General features: G+C 42.7%; 1 protein-coding gene across 2 annotated transcripts in view; it reads left to right on the forward strand.

Moving 5' to 3' along the window:
- Positions 1-20,739, forward strand: part of ESRP1 (epithelial splicing regulatory protein 1) — a 63,846-nt gene that overhangs the window by 17,795 nt on the left and 25,312 nt on the right. Inside the window, exons 5-13 of one of the 2 annotated variants that reach the window (XM_040995235.1) lie at positions 2,610-2,708; positions 2,833-2,887; positions 3,627-3,737; positions 3,856-3,988; positions 4,078-4,120; positions 8,671-8,972; positions 11,920-12,138; positions 14,767-14,953; positions 17,848-18,016. In XM_040995235.1, coding sequence (XP_040851169.1) covers positions 2,610-2,708; positions 2,833-2,887; positions 3,627-3,737; positions 3,856-3,988; positions 4,078-4,120; positions 8,671-8,972; positions 11,920-12,138; positions 14,767-14,953; positions 17,848-18,016 — 1,318 coding nt within the window. Of the gene's footprint in view, positions 1-2,609; positions 2,709-2,832; positions 2,888-3,626; positions 3,738-3,855; positions 3,989-4,077; positions 4,121-8,670; positions 8,973-11,919; positions 12,139-14,766; positions 14,966-17,847; positions 18,017-20,739 lie in introns of both variants that reach the window. The other variant, XM_040995245.1, reaches the window with a different exon arrangement.

Consider the following 20,739-nt stretch of genomic DNA (forward strand, 5'->3'; position numbering starts at 1 on the left):
CGCACAGGCACATGGGAAATCCCAGCTTTCTGTTTTAATTATGACCCTCTTAAACCCGATCTCCACAGGCTGTGAAAGTGGCTATCTAAGGGTTCTGGGAAGAAGGCCGAAAAGGAGGGCATCTCTTATTAAAAGACTGCTTTGTGCTCCGGTTTTGTTTTTCCTCAATCTTCACAAAAAGGCCAGGGAAGTGAGGATTGTCACTGCTGTGGCTTTGCAGATAGGCTGTAGTTTAGTGGGGGCAAGGAATTTGCCAAGGAACATATTGCTGCATTTCTACAGGTTGTGTGTTGAACTGCAGAGGAATGGAAATGGCTGAGGGACAACATGAAAACTAAGCTTTCAGTTGCTGTGTGAAGAATGTTTGCTTACTGGGAAAGGAGGGAGCAAGTAAGAGGATGAAATGGAAAGGCGTGTGAAGTTGAGAATTGAAAAAGAAATTACTAATTGAATGGACTTTCAGATATCTAGCTGTAATTCTTGGGAGGAATTCTTGGTGAGCAATCTTTTAATTTTTTTGTTAATGAAGTAGTGCATTAGGACCCTTATATCTTCATTTTTTGAAAAAATTAGCAGAAAATGCAGTTTAGTGCCCAGCGTGGTAGCCTAGTGCATGCACAAGGATCCCAAATGGACGCTGATTCTAATCCCCACAGCCCTGCTTCCTGTCCAGCTCTCTGTTTGTGACATAGGAAAGCAGTCGAGGATGGCCCCAACGCCTTGGAACCCTGCGGCTGCATGAAAGATAACGGAGGAGGCTTCAGGCTGCTGGGTTCAGATCATTGCAGCTCCAACCACTGTGGCTGCTTGGGGAGTGGTTCAGAAGGTGGAAGATCTTCCTCTCTGTCTCTCCTCCCCTCTGTGTATCTGACTTTCCAATAAAAATTAATAAATCTTAAAAAAAAAAAGTGCAGTTTGTAAAATGGTAGTGGCGCTGTGGCCTAATATGTAAGGCCATTGCCAGTGGTATCACCATCCTGTATGGGTGCCAGGTCAGGACCTGACTTCTCTCTACCTCCAAGTCAGCTCCCTGCTAATGTGCCTGGGAAAGTAGTAGAAGATCACCCCAGTGGTGGGGCCCCTGCTGCCCACATAGACTTGGCACAAGTCCTGGGTCCTTTCTTCAGATCTGCCCAGCTCCAGCCATTGCCACTATCTGGGGGAATGAACTAACAGTTTTTAAAGATACTCTTTTCCCCCTATTTGAAGGTGGTCTGAGACTTGGAGGATCTCATCTGCTGGTTGACTTCCCAGGGCTGGGTAGGATCGAAGGAGCTCCATGCAGGTCCCTCTTGCATCAGCACATGGGCCCTCGCTGTCGTCTGAGTCCTCATGTGCTGATCCGCAGGACGTGCTTCCGTTAACACACCCATCATAGCACTCCAGTACAGGATGCACATAGCCATGTGCTCACCACTGATCACACAACTCCCACCAAGCTTTCATTTAAATTTGAGAGAAAAGCTAAAGTCCCATGGTATCAACTTTAATTGACAATGTACCGCATTACTCAATTTATGGGGATTTACAAGATAGTAAAAAATGTACTCATAGTATTGGAAGTGACATTACACTTCCCAGTGATTGTTAACTTTTGTTCTGGTGACTTTTTTGATACAGATTCATATTTGTTTTAGAGAGATTGCTCATTTGTGTAGCTTCAAGGAGCTGTCTGACACTGAACTTGAATCATGTTGTTTCTTGAAAACCACATGGCCTAATTGACCCAAACACTGTACTGCCTTGTTCAGTGCCAATGTTGCTTCAGAATGCTTGATTTGTCTCTGAAATGTACACTAGGGCCCGGCGGCATGGCCTAGCAGCTAAATTCCTCGCCTTGAATGCGCCGGGATCCCATATGGGCGCTAGTTCTAATCCTGGCAGCTCCACTTTCCATTCAGCTCCCTGCTTGTGGCCTGGGAAAGCAGTCGAGGACGGCCCAAAGCTTTGGGACCCTGCACCCGTGTGGGAGACCCGGAAGAGGTTCCTGGCTTCTGACTTCGGATCGGCATAGCATTGGCCGTTGTGCTCACTTGGTGAGTGAATCATCGGACGGAAGATCTTCCTCTGTATATCTGAGTTTCCAATAAATAAATAAATTTAAAAAAAAAAGAAATGTACTCTAATTGATCTTAACTGAAAGGCGTAGAAACTACATTCAAAATGTACTCTCAAAGAATTAATATTTACTGATGTTGAAACTTCAGTTTACTCCCTTTCGAATATTAGAGAAAGTCATTAATACCCCACAGTCTTGAGCGACATGTAGCGTGATCATTGCTGTGTGTATAAGAATAATACGTGGAACAAATCTAATTACTCTCGTTGTATGCTTGATAGTTTGAAACTAAAAGTGCTAAGGATTTAAGTGTTTATGATTGCTTAAGAAACAATTGTAATTATTGCACATCCCAGAGTGGGATCAATTTGGCTGTTCCAACCGAGAGGGCAGTTAGAGACCTGAAGGAACAAAGCTGCAATCCTGAGTGATGGGAACAACCCTTTTCAGTTTCATGCAAAATTTTCTAGATGCCTTTCACCTGGCTTCTAGGCTCCTTCTGAGTTAAACTCATTATTTCCCCAGGCTTTTCCTTGACTTCATGTTGCAGATTTAAACTTTGAGAAGAATAGCTCTGTCTCCCGGTATGGAGCCTCTCAGGTTGAAGATATGGGGAATATAATTCTAGCCATGATCTCGGAGCCTTACAGTACGTGTTGCTGCTGTAATAGAACTGATCCTGCCATCTTTCCCTCACCTACGGTTGGAGATTTCTTCTTATTGTTTTGTCTCCCTAACAGCTAAAATGGTGACTTGCATGTTCTTATTTTTAGATCACAGGTTTTCAGATCCAGAAAGAGTCAATTACAAATTTGAAAGTGGCACTTGGTAAGTACTTTAGTATTGTCCACTTGGACTTTTTGATTTGTTTTTGCTCAGAATATGACGTTTAAACTCAACTTACACAACCAAAACCTTTTGTCAGTCTTCTATAAAAGAAGTTTGTGTCACTTAGTTTATGCTTGGATTTTGAGATTAAAAGTTAATGGTATTGGCATTTTTTTCCCCTTGATGACTTTATTAGTATAAAGTTCACATCTGTGATGTTTATGTGAATCTCTTCAAATCTGTCCTTTCTGTTTATTGGAAAACTTTCAAAGGCTAAAGCATGGGCTTTAAAGCAGGTAATGACTTTTACTTAAATAGTTTAAGTACAGTCTATGAGCTTCTGAGTTAGAGCAAAGGAAGTAGGTGGGAAAGGGCGAGAAGCGATGATATCTCTGCTTGTGATAACAGGTAGACCTAGTTAAGTTTGTAAATCGTTAGTGTCCTGCGTGAGAGTGCCTCGTGCCTAATGTGAGTAGAAACTGTGGCTTACTGAGAGACTTTGAGTCCTGTTCAGGTGAAGAGAAGGTGATCCACTGGGAAGATGTCCTAAGAGTACCGAAAATATGAACATGGGAGGGATGGAATACCAAAGTTGCCAAAATATATGCTATGTGACCCCTGAACATTTCGCTAAACACCCTGAGATGGCTTGTTGGTTTGAGAAGGGAGATATTTTATGGTAGACTTTGCGTGTGCGCATTGATCAGTTGTGCGACCTGGAGTTTTGCTTCATCCACAGCAGCAAGATGGAACTTATTGATGATAACACTGTAGTCAGGGCCCGAGGTTTACCATGGCAGTCTTCGGATCAAGATATTGCAAGATTCTTCAAAGGACTCAATATTGCCAAGTTGGTCTTCTTTACTCTCATTCATACTTAACAATCCCAAAGAGGAAAAGGGTTTCCTGTCCTCTTCTCCCCACTTCTCATTTTTTTCCACCTGCCATCTGTTTTGTTCCTTTCAAAGGGGAGGTGCAGCACTTTGTCTGAACGCTCAGGGTCGAAGGAATGGAGAGGCTCTGGTTCGGTTTGTGAGTGAAGAGCACAGAGACCTAGCACTGCAGAGGCACAAGCATCACATGGGAACCCGGTATATTGAGGTATGTCCTGCATAACACCATTGACATCTTCAGTGGATAGTAATGTCCATAGGAGGCTAAGAAAACCTGTGCTGCTTTTCTTTCCTTAGGTTTACAAAGCAACAGGTGAAGATTTTCTGAAAATCGCGGGTGGTGAGTATATTTCATTTTATAGGGTTTTAGTTCATTGGGTTTCTAATAATAAATTAAATGCCTGAGGTGAGCGAACTTTGTAAAGCAACCAGGTTACTTTGCCTCACAGTTCCTCAAGGTCAGAGTCCAAGGCTGGGTGCTCCGGTTGGCTCAAGCTCTGGTCATGGCGATCTTCCTACAGGGTCCACGGGCAGTGCAGACCATCCTGTGGGGAAAGAGAACGAGTGCTTGTTCTCTGCCCGTCAGTCCTTCTTTCACTATAAACCCACCAAGGATCAATTGTGAGAGCTTCTTAAAGACTGAATCCAAGCTCATCACCTCCAAAGGTCTACCCTTACACACCTGAATTAGATTTTCTTTCCTCTATTAATGTGAGACTTTGAGAGTTAAACTCCCAGATGATGGCTGAGAGATACTCAAACCATAGCAGTTAATAAGGATCTGAAGTATTGCACATATACCAAAAACAGATAAGTAGCATTAATGATTTTTATTTCTCAATAAAACATGTGTATGAAAACTCAGTTTTATGGAGCTTGATAGAAAACACCAATCTACTACACCATGTCGGAGTACCTGGAATCAAGTCTGCTTCCAGTCCAGCTTGCTGTTAATCCCACCTGGGAGGCAGCAGGTGCTAGTTTCAGGAGTTGGGTTCCTGTCACCCATGTGGGAGGTCAGGCCTGGCTATTGCCAGCATCTGGGGAGTAATAAGCTGATGGAAGATACTCTTCCCCTTCCTTTTAAATATATAAATGTATTTTTTTTAAAGATGTATTTATTCTTATTGGAAAGGCAGATATACAGAGAGGAGGAGGAGAGATGGAGAGTAAGATCTTCCATCTGCTGACCCATTCCCAAGTGGCCACAATGGCTGGAGCTGAGCCAATCGGAAGCCTGAAGCCAGGAGCTTCTTCCAGGTCTCCCGTGCGGGTGCAGGGTCCCAAAAATTTGGGCTGTCTTTGACTGCTTTCCCAGGCCACAAGCAGGGAGCTGGATGGGAAGTGGGGCTGCCAGGATGAGAATTGGTGCCTATATGGGATCCTGGAGCATGCAAGGAGAGGACTTTAGCTGCTAGACTACTGCACCAGGCCAAAATAGTTTTTAAAATTAAGTAAATGGTCCCGGCGTGGTGGCTTAGTAGCTAAAGTGCTCGTCTTGAACACGCCAGGATGCCATATGGGTACCAGTTCTGGTCCTGGAAGCCCAGATTTTCATCTAGCTCCCTGCTTGTGGCCTGGGAAAGCAGTCGGGATGGCCCAAAGCTTTGGGACCCTGCACCCGTGTGGGAGACCTGGAGGAAGTTCTTGGCTCCTGGCTTCAGATCAGCGCAGCACCGGCCTTTGCAGTCACTTGGGGAGTGAATCATTGGATGGAAGATCTTTCTCTTTGTCTTTCCTCCTCTCTGTGTATCTGAGTTTGCAATAAAAAGGAAAGTAAATCTTAAAAAAAATGAAAGTAGGTGGCTGCTTGGTGTTTAAGTTGTTGCCTGGGAAGCTTACATCTCATAGCCGATTGCCTGGGTTTGAGTCCTCATTGGAATGCCAAACCAGCTTCCTGCTAATGTGTGTCCTGGAAGGTAGTAGATAATGACTCCAGCAATGAGTCCTGCGTCCTGGCTTTGGTATGGCCTAGCCCCAGCTTTATGGGCATTTAAGAAGTGACTGAGTAGATGGAAAAACCCGTTGTTCTGCTTTTCACATACACATAAAAACATAGTATTACATGGGGACACTCAGCTTTTGCCCTGGTAGTTAGATCAGAGTGCCTGGGTTTGTCTCCAAGCATCAGTTTCCAATTCTTGTTTCCTGCTCTTGGTAGGCCCTAGAAGACAAATGTGAAGGCTTAGAAAGTTGGGTTCCTGCCACCCTTTCGGCGGCTTTGGTTTGAGTTCTTGGCTGTTACCGTCATTTGCAGTTGGGGTATGCCAGTAGATGGTAGCTCTCTCCATTTCTGTTTCTCTGCCTTTCAAATAACTTTGTTACAAAACATTTATTTTGAAAACAGATTTACCATCTGCTGCTTCATTCCCCAGATGGCTGCAATGGCCAGCAATGGGTCAGGATGAAACCAGGAAACTAGAAATCCATCCAGGGGTGGCCGGGCCACAAGTACTTGGGTCATCTTCCACTTCTTTCCCAAGAGCATTAGCAGGGAGCTTAATTATATAGAGAGCAGCGCCTATATTGGATGCAAGTATCCCTAGCAATGTCTTAACCTGCTGTACTGCCATGCTAGCACCTCAGGTAGATGCTTTACTTTAAAAGTACTGTACGGGGCCTGGCGTGGTGGCCTAGTGGTTCTAGGGTACCGGTTCTAGTCCCGGCAGGGCAGCCCTGATTCACATCCACCTCCCTGCTTTTGTAGCATGGGAGGGCAGTCGATGATGGCCCAAAGCCTTAGGACCCTGTACCTGCGTTGGAGACTCGAAAGAGTTCCTGGCTTCAGATCGACACTGCTCTGGCCTTTGCTGCCGCTTGGGCAGTGGGGGGTCATCGGATGGAGGACCTTCCTCTCTGTCTCTCCTCTGTATATCTGACTTTGCAATAAAAATGGATGAATCTTAATAAAATAAAATCTATTTAAATTAAAGAAAAAAAGTACTGTACAATGGTGAAAGGATCCTATACAACCATGTACAAAGAGTAAAGGAAGTTCTTGTAAAAAATGAGTCTGGGAACATCTTTCAAACAGCCCCATTGTAGTATCTAGAATTATTGTGTATCTAGTTGTAGTTCTTTAGTCTTTTTTTTTTTTTTAATTGTAGTTCTTTAATCTAATTAGCAATTCTGGGACCAGGATTCCTGTAGCTTCGTGGCTTGTAGTATATTTAGAAACATAGTGTTTACAGTAACCAGATAAACCAGAAAGGGGAACAGGTATGATCTTTGTTAAATTTTTAAGTGACTCACAACGTTGAAACCTGAAAGTCACAGGTGGGGCATGGTAGCCCAGTGACTCAAATCCTCGCCTTGCACATGCCAGGATCCCTCCCGTATGGATGTTAGTTGCTGTCCCGGCTGCTCCACTTCCAGTCCACTTGAAAATTACTCTGCTATAGATATATTTAAATATATATATATATATATATATATATATGTATGTTTGATTTCGCTTGGTAAGCCAGAAAAAAACTGAACTGATTTTGATGGTCTTATGTGGCCAGTAGGCTAGAAATCCCTCACTTCTGCTTTATATAAACTATGTCTTCAAAACTTAGGACTTCAAGTTTAGTAAAGTTTCTGAAGAAGTACATAAGCAGTGTTTGATGTTGGTTGGGTTTAAAATATTTGCTTGAAATTGCTGTGGTCTTGCCTAACTCTGTAGTGGATTCACTCCTAATTGAGGAATGGAGAGTGAACCCATTTTCATATTGTTGCCTTGTGTTTTGGTGGCATCATAAGGACTTGCTGGCAGGGGAAATGTTACTAATGGGTGGCTTCAGGAATGGGCTTGAGTGTTTACTATGTGCCAGCACTGTATGAACAGCTTTGTATTGCTTATGCTATTGTGCTGCATCAGGCGGAGGGAACATTGTTTTGCATGCCTATGAAATCTAAAGCCTATGAAATTGTTTGGTCTGGCCTTCCCAAGATAACTAACAGGCAGGATTCAAATAAATCTATGACAGGCTGTTTATTTATTTATTTATTAAAGATTTATTTATTTATTGGAAAGTCAGATATGCAGAGAGGAGGAGAGACAGAGAGGAAGATCTTCCGTCCAATGATTCACTCCCCAAGTGAGCGCAACAGCCAATGCTATGCCGATTCGAAGCCAGGATCCAGGAACTTCTTCCAGGTATCCCACACAGGTGCAAGGTCCCAAAGCTTTGGGCCATTCTCGACTGCTTTCCCAGGCCACAAACAGGGAGCTGGATGGGAAGTGGAGCGGCTGGCATTAGAACCGGCGCCCATATTGGATCCCGGTGCATTCAAGGATCTTAGCCATTACGCTATCATGTATTTGGGGCTTATATAAAAGTTATTAGAATAGGGCTGGCATTGTGACAAAGGAAATGAAGCCTCTGCCCTTGAGAGTTGAATTCCATGTGGTCGCCTAATCAAGTCCTTGCTGCCATGCTTCTGATCCTACTCCCTGCAACTGTGGCTGGAAAGCAGCAGAAGATGGCCTGGGTCCCTGCCAGCCACATTGGAATCTTGGTATAAGATCTGGGCTCCTGGCTTCTGCCTGGCCTGGCCTCTACTTATTGGGCCATCTGGACAGTGAGACAGGTGATGAAAGACTGCCCCCAACCCAGTACCATGATGCCTTAATCACCAATCTGTGAGAATTATAGATGGTGGTTCCACAAATTAATTATCTGGCCAGCTTCTTAAGAGGGAATTTTTATGAAAATGATAGGAAAGAATTTGAAGTTCAGAAAGAGGTTTCTGATTCCTAGGATCTTGGTCATTATGAATTCAGTGTGTGTGTGTGGGTCTTGATTATATATTCAAGATATCACCAGGGAATTGCTACATTTACATGAGTAAAGGTGATACTTTAACTCTTTTCTCCCCTTGCTTCTTAATGTTTGTTTTCTCCAGGGACATCCAATGAAGTAGCACAGTTTCTCTCCAAGGAGAATCAGGTCATCGTGCGCATGCGGGGGCTGCCTTTCACAGCCACAGCTGAAGAAGTGGTGGCCTTCTTTGGACAGCATTGCCCCATCACTGGGGGGAAGGAAGGTATCCTGTTTGTCACCTACCCAGATGGTAGGCCAACAGGGGATGCTTTTGTCCTCTTTGCCTGTGAGGAATATGCACAGAACGCGTTGAGGAAGCATAAGGACTTGTTGGGTAAACGATACATTGAACTCTTCAGGAGCACGGCAGCAGAAGTTCAGCAGGTTGGTTATTAAGATGACATTGGCACTTGCACATTTTTCTGTCCTTCACCTTGAAAAACAACCTTCTGCTCGTCATTGTATGAAAACACAACTTGCAGAATGTACAAAATCAAAGGGCATGGAACCAGTGGTTCCATAACCCAGAGAAACCATACTGTGTGTTTTTATATAACTGGAGCAATGTTATAGGTATACTTCTGCATTTATTGTAATCTTACCCAGGTCTGCACAGTTAATGTGTCACATGGAGTTTAAAAATCACTCTCCTTGGGTTGCATTTTCCCTGCCTGAAGAAATTTCTGCATGTTTATGTTTTTAAAATTCTGATGACTTTCTAATTGGTTTTCTTATGACTGTACATGCAGTGTGAAATTTTGCAAATTTAAATTTCTTGCGAGATGTGTTTTCTTGTTTGATAACTTTCATGGCTTGCTGGTGACCTTCTGTTTTATTTCTGTTAGGTTTTAAAATACATAGTTGTTTGGGTTTTTGTTTTTGATAGCCAGGATTGGGCCAAGGCAAAGCCAGGAGCCGGGACCTCCATGTCTTTTGCATGTGTGACAGAAATTCAAGCCCTTCGGCCATTATCTGCTGCCTCCCAGGCACGTTAACAAAATGCTGGATTCGAAATGAGGCAGGACTTGATCCTAGGCACATTGATGTAGAATGTGAGCACCCCACACAGCTGCTTATCTCACTGCACCACAATGCCCCATCCGCAGTTGTTGCTTTTGCTTATTTAAATGAGTTACGGAGGAAGGGACAAAAAGATATTCCTTCTGCTGGTTCATTTCTCAGATAGCTGCACTGACCAGGGCTGGGCCAGACTTTAGCAGTCCCAGGGACTCCATCCAGTTCTCCCACGTAGATAGTAGGGGTCCATGTACATGGGCCGTCTTCCACTGTTCTTTGAGGTGCATTTAGAAGGAGCTGGGTTGGAAGTAAAGCACCTGGGGCTGCAGCTTAGCCTGCTGCACCACAGTGCTGGCCTTGCAGAGTTGTTTTTAAAGTGACACTGGACCTGTCACTTCCCCAAAATGTGCTAAGACTCGGGCAAGAAGCCATCCAGCCGTAGGATCCCAAGCGTTTGACCTTGCTTGCCTTACCTGAGTGTGTATTCAGAGGTTATTTCCCCTCCTCCACCCCCCCTTTTTTTTTTTTTTTTGCTTTGTTTTAAGGATTTATTTATGTTTTGAAGGCAGATTTTTACAGAGAGAAGGAGAGAGAAAGAGGCCTTCCATTTGCTGGTTCAGTCCACGTGGCTGGATCTTGTTTGGGGTCTCTCATATGGGCGCAAGGACTTGAACCATCCTCCAGTGCTTGGCAAACAGTTCACAGGGATCCGAGTAGGGCTAGGGTAATCAGGACTGGAACTAGGGACCTCAGGCAGAGGCTTAGAGCAGCACAGCATGACGCTGGCTCTGTTTGCGTTTCGTTTGTACTGAGATCGCATTTTCTCCTTTGTGTGTCTCTTTGAACTGAATCAGCTTATTTACCACAATAGAACACAGTCCTTTTAGTAGATTCTTTCAACCTCTTTTGTAACCATTTAGGATACTTACTCTTAGTATTTATGTGAATTCATCAAATCAGTGTATCTAGTTCATGCAGCCCACCATTGTATAGTATAACCTAGAGTAATTACTCAAGTCTGGAGAGCGTGTTCATACCTCCTGGGCTGTTACACAGTGTCAAGGATACAGTGTGAGCTTCCTCTTTGTTTCTCTGTCCCACCTGGTTTGCCTGACAAGTATTAAAGTAGTAATAAACTCTGCCACTGAGTTGTTTTCATCACTAAGGCACACTTAATAAATACTTGATTTCCTACTATTTTGCAAATGCTGTAAGGTGTTTAACCATTTCCTGTCCTGAGTTTGCCAAGAATTACATTGACTTTCTATTCTTTTTCTTTATATCTTCTGTTGCATCTTAGAGTGCATAGTTTTGTAAGTACTCATTTCTCTGTGGCATTTTTAGTTGTGCCTTTGTGTTCCTTGGTTTTTTTTCCCCCTTTCCCCTTCACTGGTTTTTCAATCAGCTAAATGAAATGAATTGGGGGCATTAGTACGCAGTTTTGAGATGGTTGCTGGTTCTTCCATTCTTGTCCACTGATAGAATGTTAAAGGTTTTGGTGGTGAAGTTACCCAGAACTGCAGATACCATGAATGCTGTTTGCACCCGGACCTACCTTAGTGTTGGTGACTAGGTAGTATGCTCTCAGACAGAAAAAGACGAGTGTCATGCGGCTTTGCCTAGAATCAGTTCTTTGAGCAAAATACCTGACCAACCATAATCCATTCTTAAAATGGCCACATTCCCTGAACCCAAGATTCTCAAGTTCCTTTCTTGGTATTGTCTAGAAATTCACATGGAAACTGAGTTATTATTGTCCTTTGTGGTCCCCGAAATTTTTTTTTCATGTTTGAAATTATCCAGTCATTATTTCGTGTTCTATTTTGTGGTATTTATGTTTTATAGTATATAGTCTTTATTTGGCCTGTTTTCTGTATAGGGTCTGTCTTTTTTTTTTTTTCCTAGGGTTTAGAATTGAGTGTAAAGACAATATTTAGGAGTATAATGTTTATTTAGTGAAGTGAAATCTAATAAATTGCTCCCACAGTCCGCATTCAGGAGTTAGGATTTTGGTTTTAAGGGACTTTATCCCAAGGTAAACAGCGATGCGTTTGTCCCAACTAGACAACATCCTTCATCTAAGGGCATCAGGTTGTGTATGTTTCATTGTGTAGCTGACAAAGGTTGGGTAGTAATATTTTGCAACAGTTCTGTTCAGAGTTTAATGTTGATGTGATTCAGCTAGAACCTTGTCGAGGCGCTCATTTGTATGGAAGGGGTTTAAGGTAGGACTGACCATAATTCCGGTGTCAATCTACAGACCAGCCATGGAAAGGCTCTGACCTGACTCATTTCCATTTTGTTTCGAGTACAGGTGCTGAATCGCTTCTCCTCGGCCCCTCTCATCCCACTTCCAACCCCTCCCATTATTCCAGTGCTACCTCAGCAGTTTGTGCCTCCTACAAATGTTAGAGACTGTATACGCCTTCGAGGTCTTCCCTATGCAGCCACGATAGAGGATATCCTGGACTTCCTGGGGGAGTTCGCTACAGATATTCGCACTCATGGGGTTCACATGGTATTGAATCACCAGGTAAGAAAGTCGCCATCCAGAAAACTTAACTTTGATCATTAAAGGTTCTCCTATAAAAAGGAACACAATTATCCCACAGTTATATGCCAAGCCTTAAGGGGAAAAAATGCAACAAATGAAAAGAGGTCTTTAGGGCAAACTCTGCAAGAATGCTATCATTCTTATGACCATTCAAATTTAGGTCTAATTCCTTTGTCATACTTATCCTTTGAATGATCCGTCAGCACACTTGACTTTTTCCTGTTGCAACTACTGAACTCTGTAACATTCCTGTTCTAGCGTCACAGCAACTGAAAATGATAGTTAAGCCGATAAGCATGCCAGTAGCTCAGAACATTTGCACTCATAGACTATCCAGCAATGGTTTACTTTATTTCATATGTATAAGCATCTAATTAGATTCAGTAGAATGTGCATTCAGTGAGTACTTGGATCCACACCAATTAGAACAGAATGGGGATCATTCCATCAAAATCTAACCGTTTCCTTCAGCATGTAAATGTGAAGTGTTTCTTGGCTTGGTGTGACTTGATTTTCAGACAATCAAAATAAATCATATTAGTTGTGAGACAATTTTGAAACATTTTATTCTGTTGTAAGCAGGCAGAAGTTCCAAAATTCATAAGCAAACTAGTTGTAATTAGAACTTTGGAACTTGTTATTAGAAACAAAGTTGTGTTAAAAAGTGTCTTCTGAACATTAAAATTGGTCATAATTGGTGTTTAATACACTCTGTATATATTTAAGGTTTACTTACTTAATTAAAAGGCAACAGGGAGAAACAGGTCTTTCATTCACTAGTACGCTTGCCAGCTGGACAACAAGAGCCAGGATTGTGCCAGACTGAAGCTTCATCTGACTCTCCCATGCAGATCACAGGGACCCAAGCACTTGGGCCATCCTTCACTGCTTTCCTGAGTGCATGAGCAGGGAGCTGAATCAGAAAGGGAACAGCTGGGACTCAGACCACTGAGGGTGCTGGCAGTGCAGGTGGCAGATTTCCTGCCTTTTCCATGGAGATTTGGTCATTGTCATAACAATTTTCTTACGTCATTGGAAAGTACATGTCTCCGGGTATACAGTATTAGCAAACATCCAAAGCCTTGCTACTTTTCTTTTTTTAAGATTCATTTGAAACACAAAGAGATTTTCTGTCCACTACTGTACTCCCCAGATGGCCACAGCACCAGAGAAGCCAGTTCTGGGCCAGGCCAAGACCACAAGCCTGAAGCTAGGAGTCTGCCTGATGTGAGACAGGGGTCCAAGTACTTGGACCATAATTTGCTATTTTCTCAGGTGGATTAACTGGAATCTAGATCAAATGTGGGTTATCTAAGACCCAAACCAGTACTGGAATATGGAATGTTGTCATTACAAGTGGCAATTTAACCTGTGTCACAATGCTGGCCCTTTGCTTAATTTTTTTCACCAATACATGTTCTTACTCCAAAGTCATTATTGAGCTCTCCAAATTTGGCTATGGCCTGTAGCATCTCAGCATGCTTCAATGATGGGAATCCTTTTGTATAATATTCTCCACAATTTCACATGACCCTGAAATCAGTAGATTGCGATAGGAGTCACCATTTCTAACAACCTGGGATAATTATTCCTTGATTAATACCAGTACAGAGACTTTCCTGTTATTAACCCATGTGACTTACTGTGACTGCACTTGGGAAAGATGCTCTTCATTGATGGACAACTATTAGCTGTCTTAAAAATTTTAGGTTTCCATCTTGGAGTGGGGTTGGTGCTAATTTCCCTGGTGGCAACTCTTACGGTAACTTGCATGGTAATGATTTAGACCAACTAGTTCCTAAGAAACTTCCAGAGATAAATAAGAAAGCATTCTCATACACTGATGTGTCTTTTCCCCCATGCAATGTTATTACTAAATAAAACTAAGGCATTCTAGTACCATGAATCTGATTTTAAGGCCAGATTTTAAATATAGACTTTAGTAAGGAAGCTGCTATTCGTGGGAATGTCTATCAATTGTTGAGCAAAGTTTGCAGAGGAGGAGGTGAGGGTTGGGCTCCCAGGTGAGGCTGATGATTTGCTTCTTGCCAGCCCTCAGTGTGACTTGCTATTCTCAGTGCCTACCACTCTAGGCTGCAGAGACAAGGGCAGAATGAGAAGCCTGTGGCAGATCAGAGCTATACTAGAACTGAGGTCTGAAGCAGAACACTGGCTTGTTCGGTGTGCTGGAGAAGGCTGTGCAAAGCTGTAACAGTGATCCTGCTACTGATTTCTCAATCCAGTGAGATTTAATTAGTTTTCAATAGGGGAAACAAAAAAAGAATCCATCATCATAGTCTTGCCCCCATAAATCACAGTCACAGAGACCCTTTTAAAACTAAATCTGATAGTAACGAACAAAAACCAAACAAAGAGATCAGTTTCAGCTAGAAGCTCTTAAAATTGCTTCTCCAAGGTTTTGTGGGCCATTATGGTGATTAGGTGATGAAAGTCAGATTTCAATGGATCAAACCATCACCCGGTTTTTGTGGCTAACATGTCGGTAGTATGGGTGATTGTCACTTTGCCTGTTTGGTAAGCAAGCATTCGTTTCCTTGTTGAAGGAGACAGTCTCCTTTTCTTTTTATTCTTCCCCTACACACTCAGGGCCGCCCATCAGGAGATGCCTTTATCCAGATGAAGTCTGCGGACAGAGCATTTTTGGCTGCACAGAAGTGTCATAAAAAAACCATGAAGGACAGATATGTTGAAGTCTTTCAGTGTTCAGCTGAGGAGATGAACTTTGTGTTAATGGGGGGCACTTTAAATCGAAATGGCTTATCCCCACCGCCATGTAAGTTACCATGTAAGTTTTTCTTGGGTCTTGGCGCTCTTCTACGCTGTATGCTGGTAGGTGCTTAAGCTGCTTGCGTACCTTTCTGTGCCCCTGGGTCTTTCGGAAGCAGGTGAGGTGGTTACAACAGGCTCTCCCATCTAAAATCAGTAGTATCTGGTAATCGTCATCTAAGACCTTGGTTGTGGATACCCATACTTAGAGATGCTATAAAACCTCCTTTCAAATTATATTCTTGCTTTTCCAGTGATAAGCGCTTGATTCCTGAAGCTTAGTGTGCTCCAGATAAGCACTGACCCTGGGACGTAACTTGGCTATATAAATGTTAATGCACATAGGAAGGTAAAGTCTCCTATGATAGGATCTGTTTTTCTGAACAGATGAAGCTTTTAAAAAGGGTGGTTTTGATGCCCATTTTGCATTTGACTTTTGGAACATCAATCAAGTTTTTCTCTCTCTTTTTTTTTTTTTTTGGGACATGATTAGCAATCTAGAGTTGTTCTATTGCTCCCAAGGATACCTGGAATAAGCAAGTTGGTGAAAACTGTAAATGTGTATGTGAATCAGTTTCCATTGGATCGCAGGATCAGTGCTTAATTTCAAGCCATTCTCTTGCTCCTGGGCAACTGGGTACAAGCCATCTTGGAATCCTGAGAGGAAAAAGCCCTGTGGTTGGGAGATCGATTCTAATTAGTGACCAAGGATCATTTGGGGATCTAATGTTAAATCTTGAATCTCTTGTAAATGCACTTTGGACTTAGGACTACGACATACCTTGTTAAGCATGTTGGGTATGTTTAAAGAATGTAGTATTTCGAACACAGTGAAAAGATAACTGAGGAGGTAAACCCAGATTCATGTGCTTGAATTCAATAATGAAGGGAATTCTTGCTATAAATGGGAAGCTATACCTTAAGCCTGTTCCATAGGCATTACTTGTAGAACATCAGTGGGGCTTAATCCCTTTTTTCCCCTTTGGAATTCCTAAATGCTAATCAACCATTTATCTGCTGCTTGCTGTTGGTCAATATTCAATTGTTGGTTCTTAATGAGTATCAAGTGTTGAGAATTTATTCTTGGGTTTAAGAAGTATCTTAAAAATAATCGTAGTAGTATGTCTTCCGTCTGCAAACCACTGACAATGTCACTAGCTTTTATGACGTCCTATTAAGCATTAATGAGGTGAAGGAATTTCTTCATTGTTAACCCTCATGCTGCTGCTTTGATGCCCTTCATTCTGACTTCCTGGTGGAAAGCAAGTATTTACAGATGTTATTTCCTTTCTTTCCCCTCCATCACAAATCCTAAAAACAGGGAATATCTAAAATTTGTATTTCACTTAAAGATATTTCCATATCTGTGGTTATCTTTGTATTTTCCAAAAATGAACCACCTGTTCTGGGCAGCACTCACAGAAATTTAGCATATTAAGCTCAAATACTAAAACAGCAAAAATGGTAAAAGAGTTCTTTGTTGAATTTGGCAAAGAAATGTTGCTCCCGTTTTATTGATTTCTGTTTGTTACTAAAATTCATAGAGAATGAATGTGTTTAGCTTTATTTTTGTAGCTGTATTGACATCAGATTCTGTTAGAAATGTAAAGAATGGTTATCCTTTCATTTAAATAATATTAAAATTTTAGCAGCCTAATCTCTTCAGTTACAAAAATGCCTTTCTTTGTTCTAAAGTAGAGGAGACCTATACCTACTGCGTGTTGCTAGCATGAGGCACTGTCCTAGACAGGATTGCTGGATAGTTTGGGAAGCAGAATCAGAGCCCAAGCAGTATACTTTACCATAAAATGTAGGTACCTTAATTTGTGCTTTTTGAAAGCCGAGGCTGCTAATTTAGAGGTTTGTGGTTATCTAACATGTAGCACAGTTTCTGGGGAGAATGAAAGAAGCACTAGTCTTTGGAAGTTGGCCTCAGTCTGCATAGCTAGATTCAGTTGGCCATCTTGTTCATCTCCATGAAAATGTAGAAACTTACAGGAACCAGAGATGGTTCGGAGTTTTCCATGTTACCCCATGGTCCCCCGCTATTTGCAACACAGGGTTGGTTCAGGCAAAGCTTGAAGGCAGAAAGCACGTGGAGTGAGTTTCTGTTGCCTCTTCTGTGCGGGACAGGCAGCTCAGATAGTCATGTTCATCCTACTAGTTAAAGCTAGCAACCAGCAAGCGGTCTACCTCAAGGGAGTTTCCGAGCCTGGAACATCACCAGAAGACAAAGGAAAGTCCATTTGCTCTTGTGTCTTAGCCAGTTTTTATCAGCAGATTCATGGCTGTGACTTTAAGGCTGGCCTCCTGGTTGGAATTTTCTGTTTATAGCTCTGGAACTAGGGAATAGCTTCAGAGCCCATCTTCTGAGTTCCATTTAAGTGAAGGTAACATGGCCGATCAGCTCCTTCTAAGTCCATTCACTTGGCACAAGCTGTACCCTAGTTAAAGGGCAGTGGAGCAGAGTGTTTTATCACGACCTTTTCCATTTCATGCTGTTCTCAGGGCAGATAATGAGATGGAGTAGCAACATGATTCAGATAAAAGGGAAGTCCAGTACTTAAGTTGAAATACTAAATAATAGTCCCATGGGACGTACCTTTGCAGGTTGGCTCATGGTAACAGGTACTCAAGATTGTGAAAAACAAAAAATCACGTGTTGTGAGATTGTTAAATAGATAAAGAATCCCTCGATGTTTTCTTTGCTCCCCGAATTTTAGCCCAGTAACAGTTCTTTGGTTTGGCAGTGAGACATTTAGGATCACTGTGTGTGTTACATACATCAGCAAAACAAGGTTGCCTGGTCTCTTTCTTTGAAATGTTTGTGATTCAGTGCTGGATGTCGTGTCAGCTGGAAAGCATGTCTCAAAGGCTCTCTCTCTCTCTCTGCTTATGTAGGCCTGTCTCCTCCCTCCTACACATTTCCAGCCCCTGCCGCAGTGATCCCCACCGAAGCTGCCATTTATCAGCCCTCTGTGCTTTTGAATCCCCGCGCACTGCAGCCCTCTGCAGCGTACTACCCAGCAGGCACTCAGCTGTTCATGAACTACACGGCCTACTACCCCAGGTAAGACTTCATGAGACGTGGAGACCTGAGCTCAAACAAAGGACTCCTTTGAGAGCCAATGCCTGAGCTCACAAAAGAATATTGTCTGCCGCATGGACTGTTAGCATGGCGAGCTGCAGCTTCTGGTCATATCTGACTGAGGGGGTGGCTCAAGACAAACTGAGACGTTTACTTACTTTTTAGCATATATTGATAGCCTGGTCTTTCAGATTTCCTATGTATGCAACTTGGCTTTTTCACCCCTCTTGTTGTGGTGCTGTGAGTAGCGTTGTAACCTCTGTGATAGGGTATAGTACCACACAAAGCAATCAGACAGCAGCAAAGTCCAAACTGGGAACCCTTATGTTTTTAAAAACATCATCCTCCCGGGGCTTTTACATTTGGGGGGCTTGTATTTCTCTGTAAACTTTTCCTGTAAACAATTCCAGATTCATTTATGTCTTATTCATGATTTTCTGAGTATATATTTGAAGTTTTTGACTCTTTTTAGTTGTATTTGGTCTCCTGAGTGGTAGCAGGGCATAATGGAGAGAATGCTGTCGCTCTTACAGCTTCATCTCATTTTACATTTCTGCATCTTATGAAGTGATGGCGTTGACTAAGTTTCTGAAGTCTCTTTCAGGTCTGTCGCTCGTGGTTGATTTGGCTGTATAATGAGTGACTTCTCACTGTTTCAAGTTACGTTTCAAAATATCTTTAAAGAATCATTAGTAACTCTATTAAAATAATTTGACCAACACAGTATTGCTCATCATTTTCACAACGGTTTTTTACCAGACTTTGTTTTTTTGTCTGTCTGTTTGATTTTGTTTTCTCAAACTATATAGCCTAAAGTATTTGAGTACATCTGAGTTTTGTTGAGTCTCTTCAAACTAACCTATTTGATAACTACAGTTTACTGGGTTTCTCACTGTATTATCTCCCCTTTAATACGTAGTTTTGCAGTAGTTTTCAAAAACTATGAACTCTTACCATAGCTGTGAAGTTTAAACTTCTATTTTTATTATCATTTGTTTTTATTTGCAAATTTATTTATTTGGGGGAAAAAAAACACCTGAGATCTCTCATCTAATGGTTCATTCCCTAAATGCTCCCACCAGCCAGGGCTGTGCTAGCCTGAAGCTGAATGCCTGGGTTTCCATGGACATCTTATATACCTGCTGCTCCCAGGGTTTGCATGAGCAGGAAGCTTGATTCAGAATTGGGGTCTCCACTCAGGATGTTCTGTTCTGAGATGTGGCAGTGCCAGCCAGCTGTGTAACTGCTGAGAAAAATACCCATCCTACTGCTGTTTGCTAGCAGGTTTTTTTTTTTTTTAATTGGAAAGTCAGATTTATAGAGAGAAGGAGAGACAGAGATCTTCCACCTGCTGATTCACTTCTCAGGCGGCCGTTGCAGCCAGAGCTGAGCCGATCTGAAGCCAGGAGGCAGGAGCTTCTTCCAGGTCTTCCATGTGGATGCAGGGTTCCAAGCCTTTGGACGATCCTCTACTGCTTTCCCAGTCCACAAGCAGGGAGCTGGAAGGGAAGTGGAACAACTGGAATTAGAACCAGCACCCACATGGGATCCCAGCTCCTACAATAAGAGGACTTATAGCCGCTAGGCCGATGCACTGGGCCCCTTTTAAGAGTTTGGAGAATATTAATTCTACAGAGAATTTCCTTTTTGTTTAAGATTTCTTTATTTTTGTTTGACATTCAGATTTACAGAGAGAAAGAAGGAAAGAGAGAGAGAGAGAGAGAAAGAAAGGTCTTGCATCTGCTGGTCCACTTCTGAAATGACCACAACAGTCAGAAATGAGCTGACTGGGATCCAGGAGCCTCTTCTAGATATCTCCCATGTGGGTACAGTATCCCAAGGACTTGGGCAGTCCTGCTGCTTTCCCAAACACGTTAGCAGGGAGCTAGATTGGAAGTGGACTAGCCAGGACTTGAACTGGTGCCTATGTGGGAAGCTGGCACAACAGGTTTACTGACTATGCCATAGGGCCACCCCAAATTATTAAACACTGCTTATATTTTTGTAGGAAGATTTTACAGAAGTGTAAATTTTAACGAGGATTTATCTGTTTAAGAGCAAAAATGACAGGAGAAGCAGATCTCCCATCTGCTGATCCACTCTCAAAATACCTGTACCCTGGCCTGGTGTGTGGTAGCCTAGTGGCTATGGTCCTCACCGTGCATGTGCTAGGATCCCATGTGGGCACCAGTTTGTGTCCCGGCTGCTCCACTTCTCTTCCAGCCTCCTGCTTGTGTCCTGGGAAAGCAGTCAAGGACGGCCCAAAGCCTTGGGACCCTGTACCTGCATGGAAGACCTGAAAGAAGCTCCAGTCTCCTGACAATGGATTGGCTCAGCTCTGGCTGTTGCGGCCATTTGGGGAGTGAACCAGCAGATGGAAGATCTTCCTCTTTGTCTCTCTGTAATCTGAGTTTGCAATACAAATAAATAAATTATTGAAAAAAAATGCTTGGAAACTGAGCTTGGCACGTGTTAAAGCCAGGAACCTGAACTCCGTTAGAGGCCCATAGGTGACTGGCAGGGATCCACTCAATGAGGCCATCAGCAGCAGGAAGCTGGATTGAAACTCGAGCAGCCAGACCTGAACTAGCACTCTGAAATTGGAGGCAGGCATCACAAGTGGTAGTTTTACACACTGCCACTCAATCCTTGTTCTGGAAATTGAATGAGTTCATTGAAGGTCATGTGAATTATGTTCAGCTGAT

The sequence above is a fragment of the Ochotona curzoniae genome, unplaced genomic scaffold (assembly GCF_017591425.1).
Source record: "Ochotona curzoniae isolate NIBS_2020 unplaced genomic scaffold, NIBS_Ocur_1.0 contig_1071, whole genome shotgun sequence".
In the NCBI taxonomy this organism is placed as follows: Eukaryota; Metazoa; Chordata; class Mammalia; order Lagomorpha; family Ochotonidae; genus Ochotona; species Ochotona curzoniae.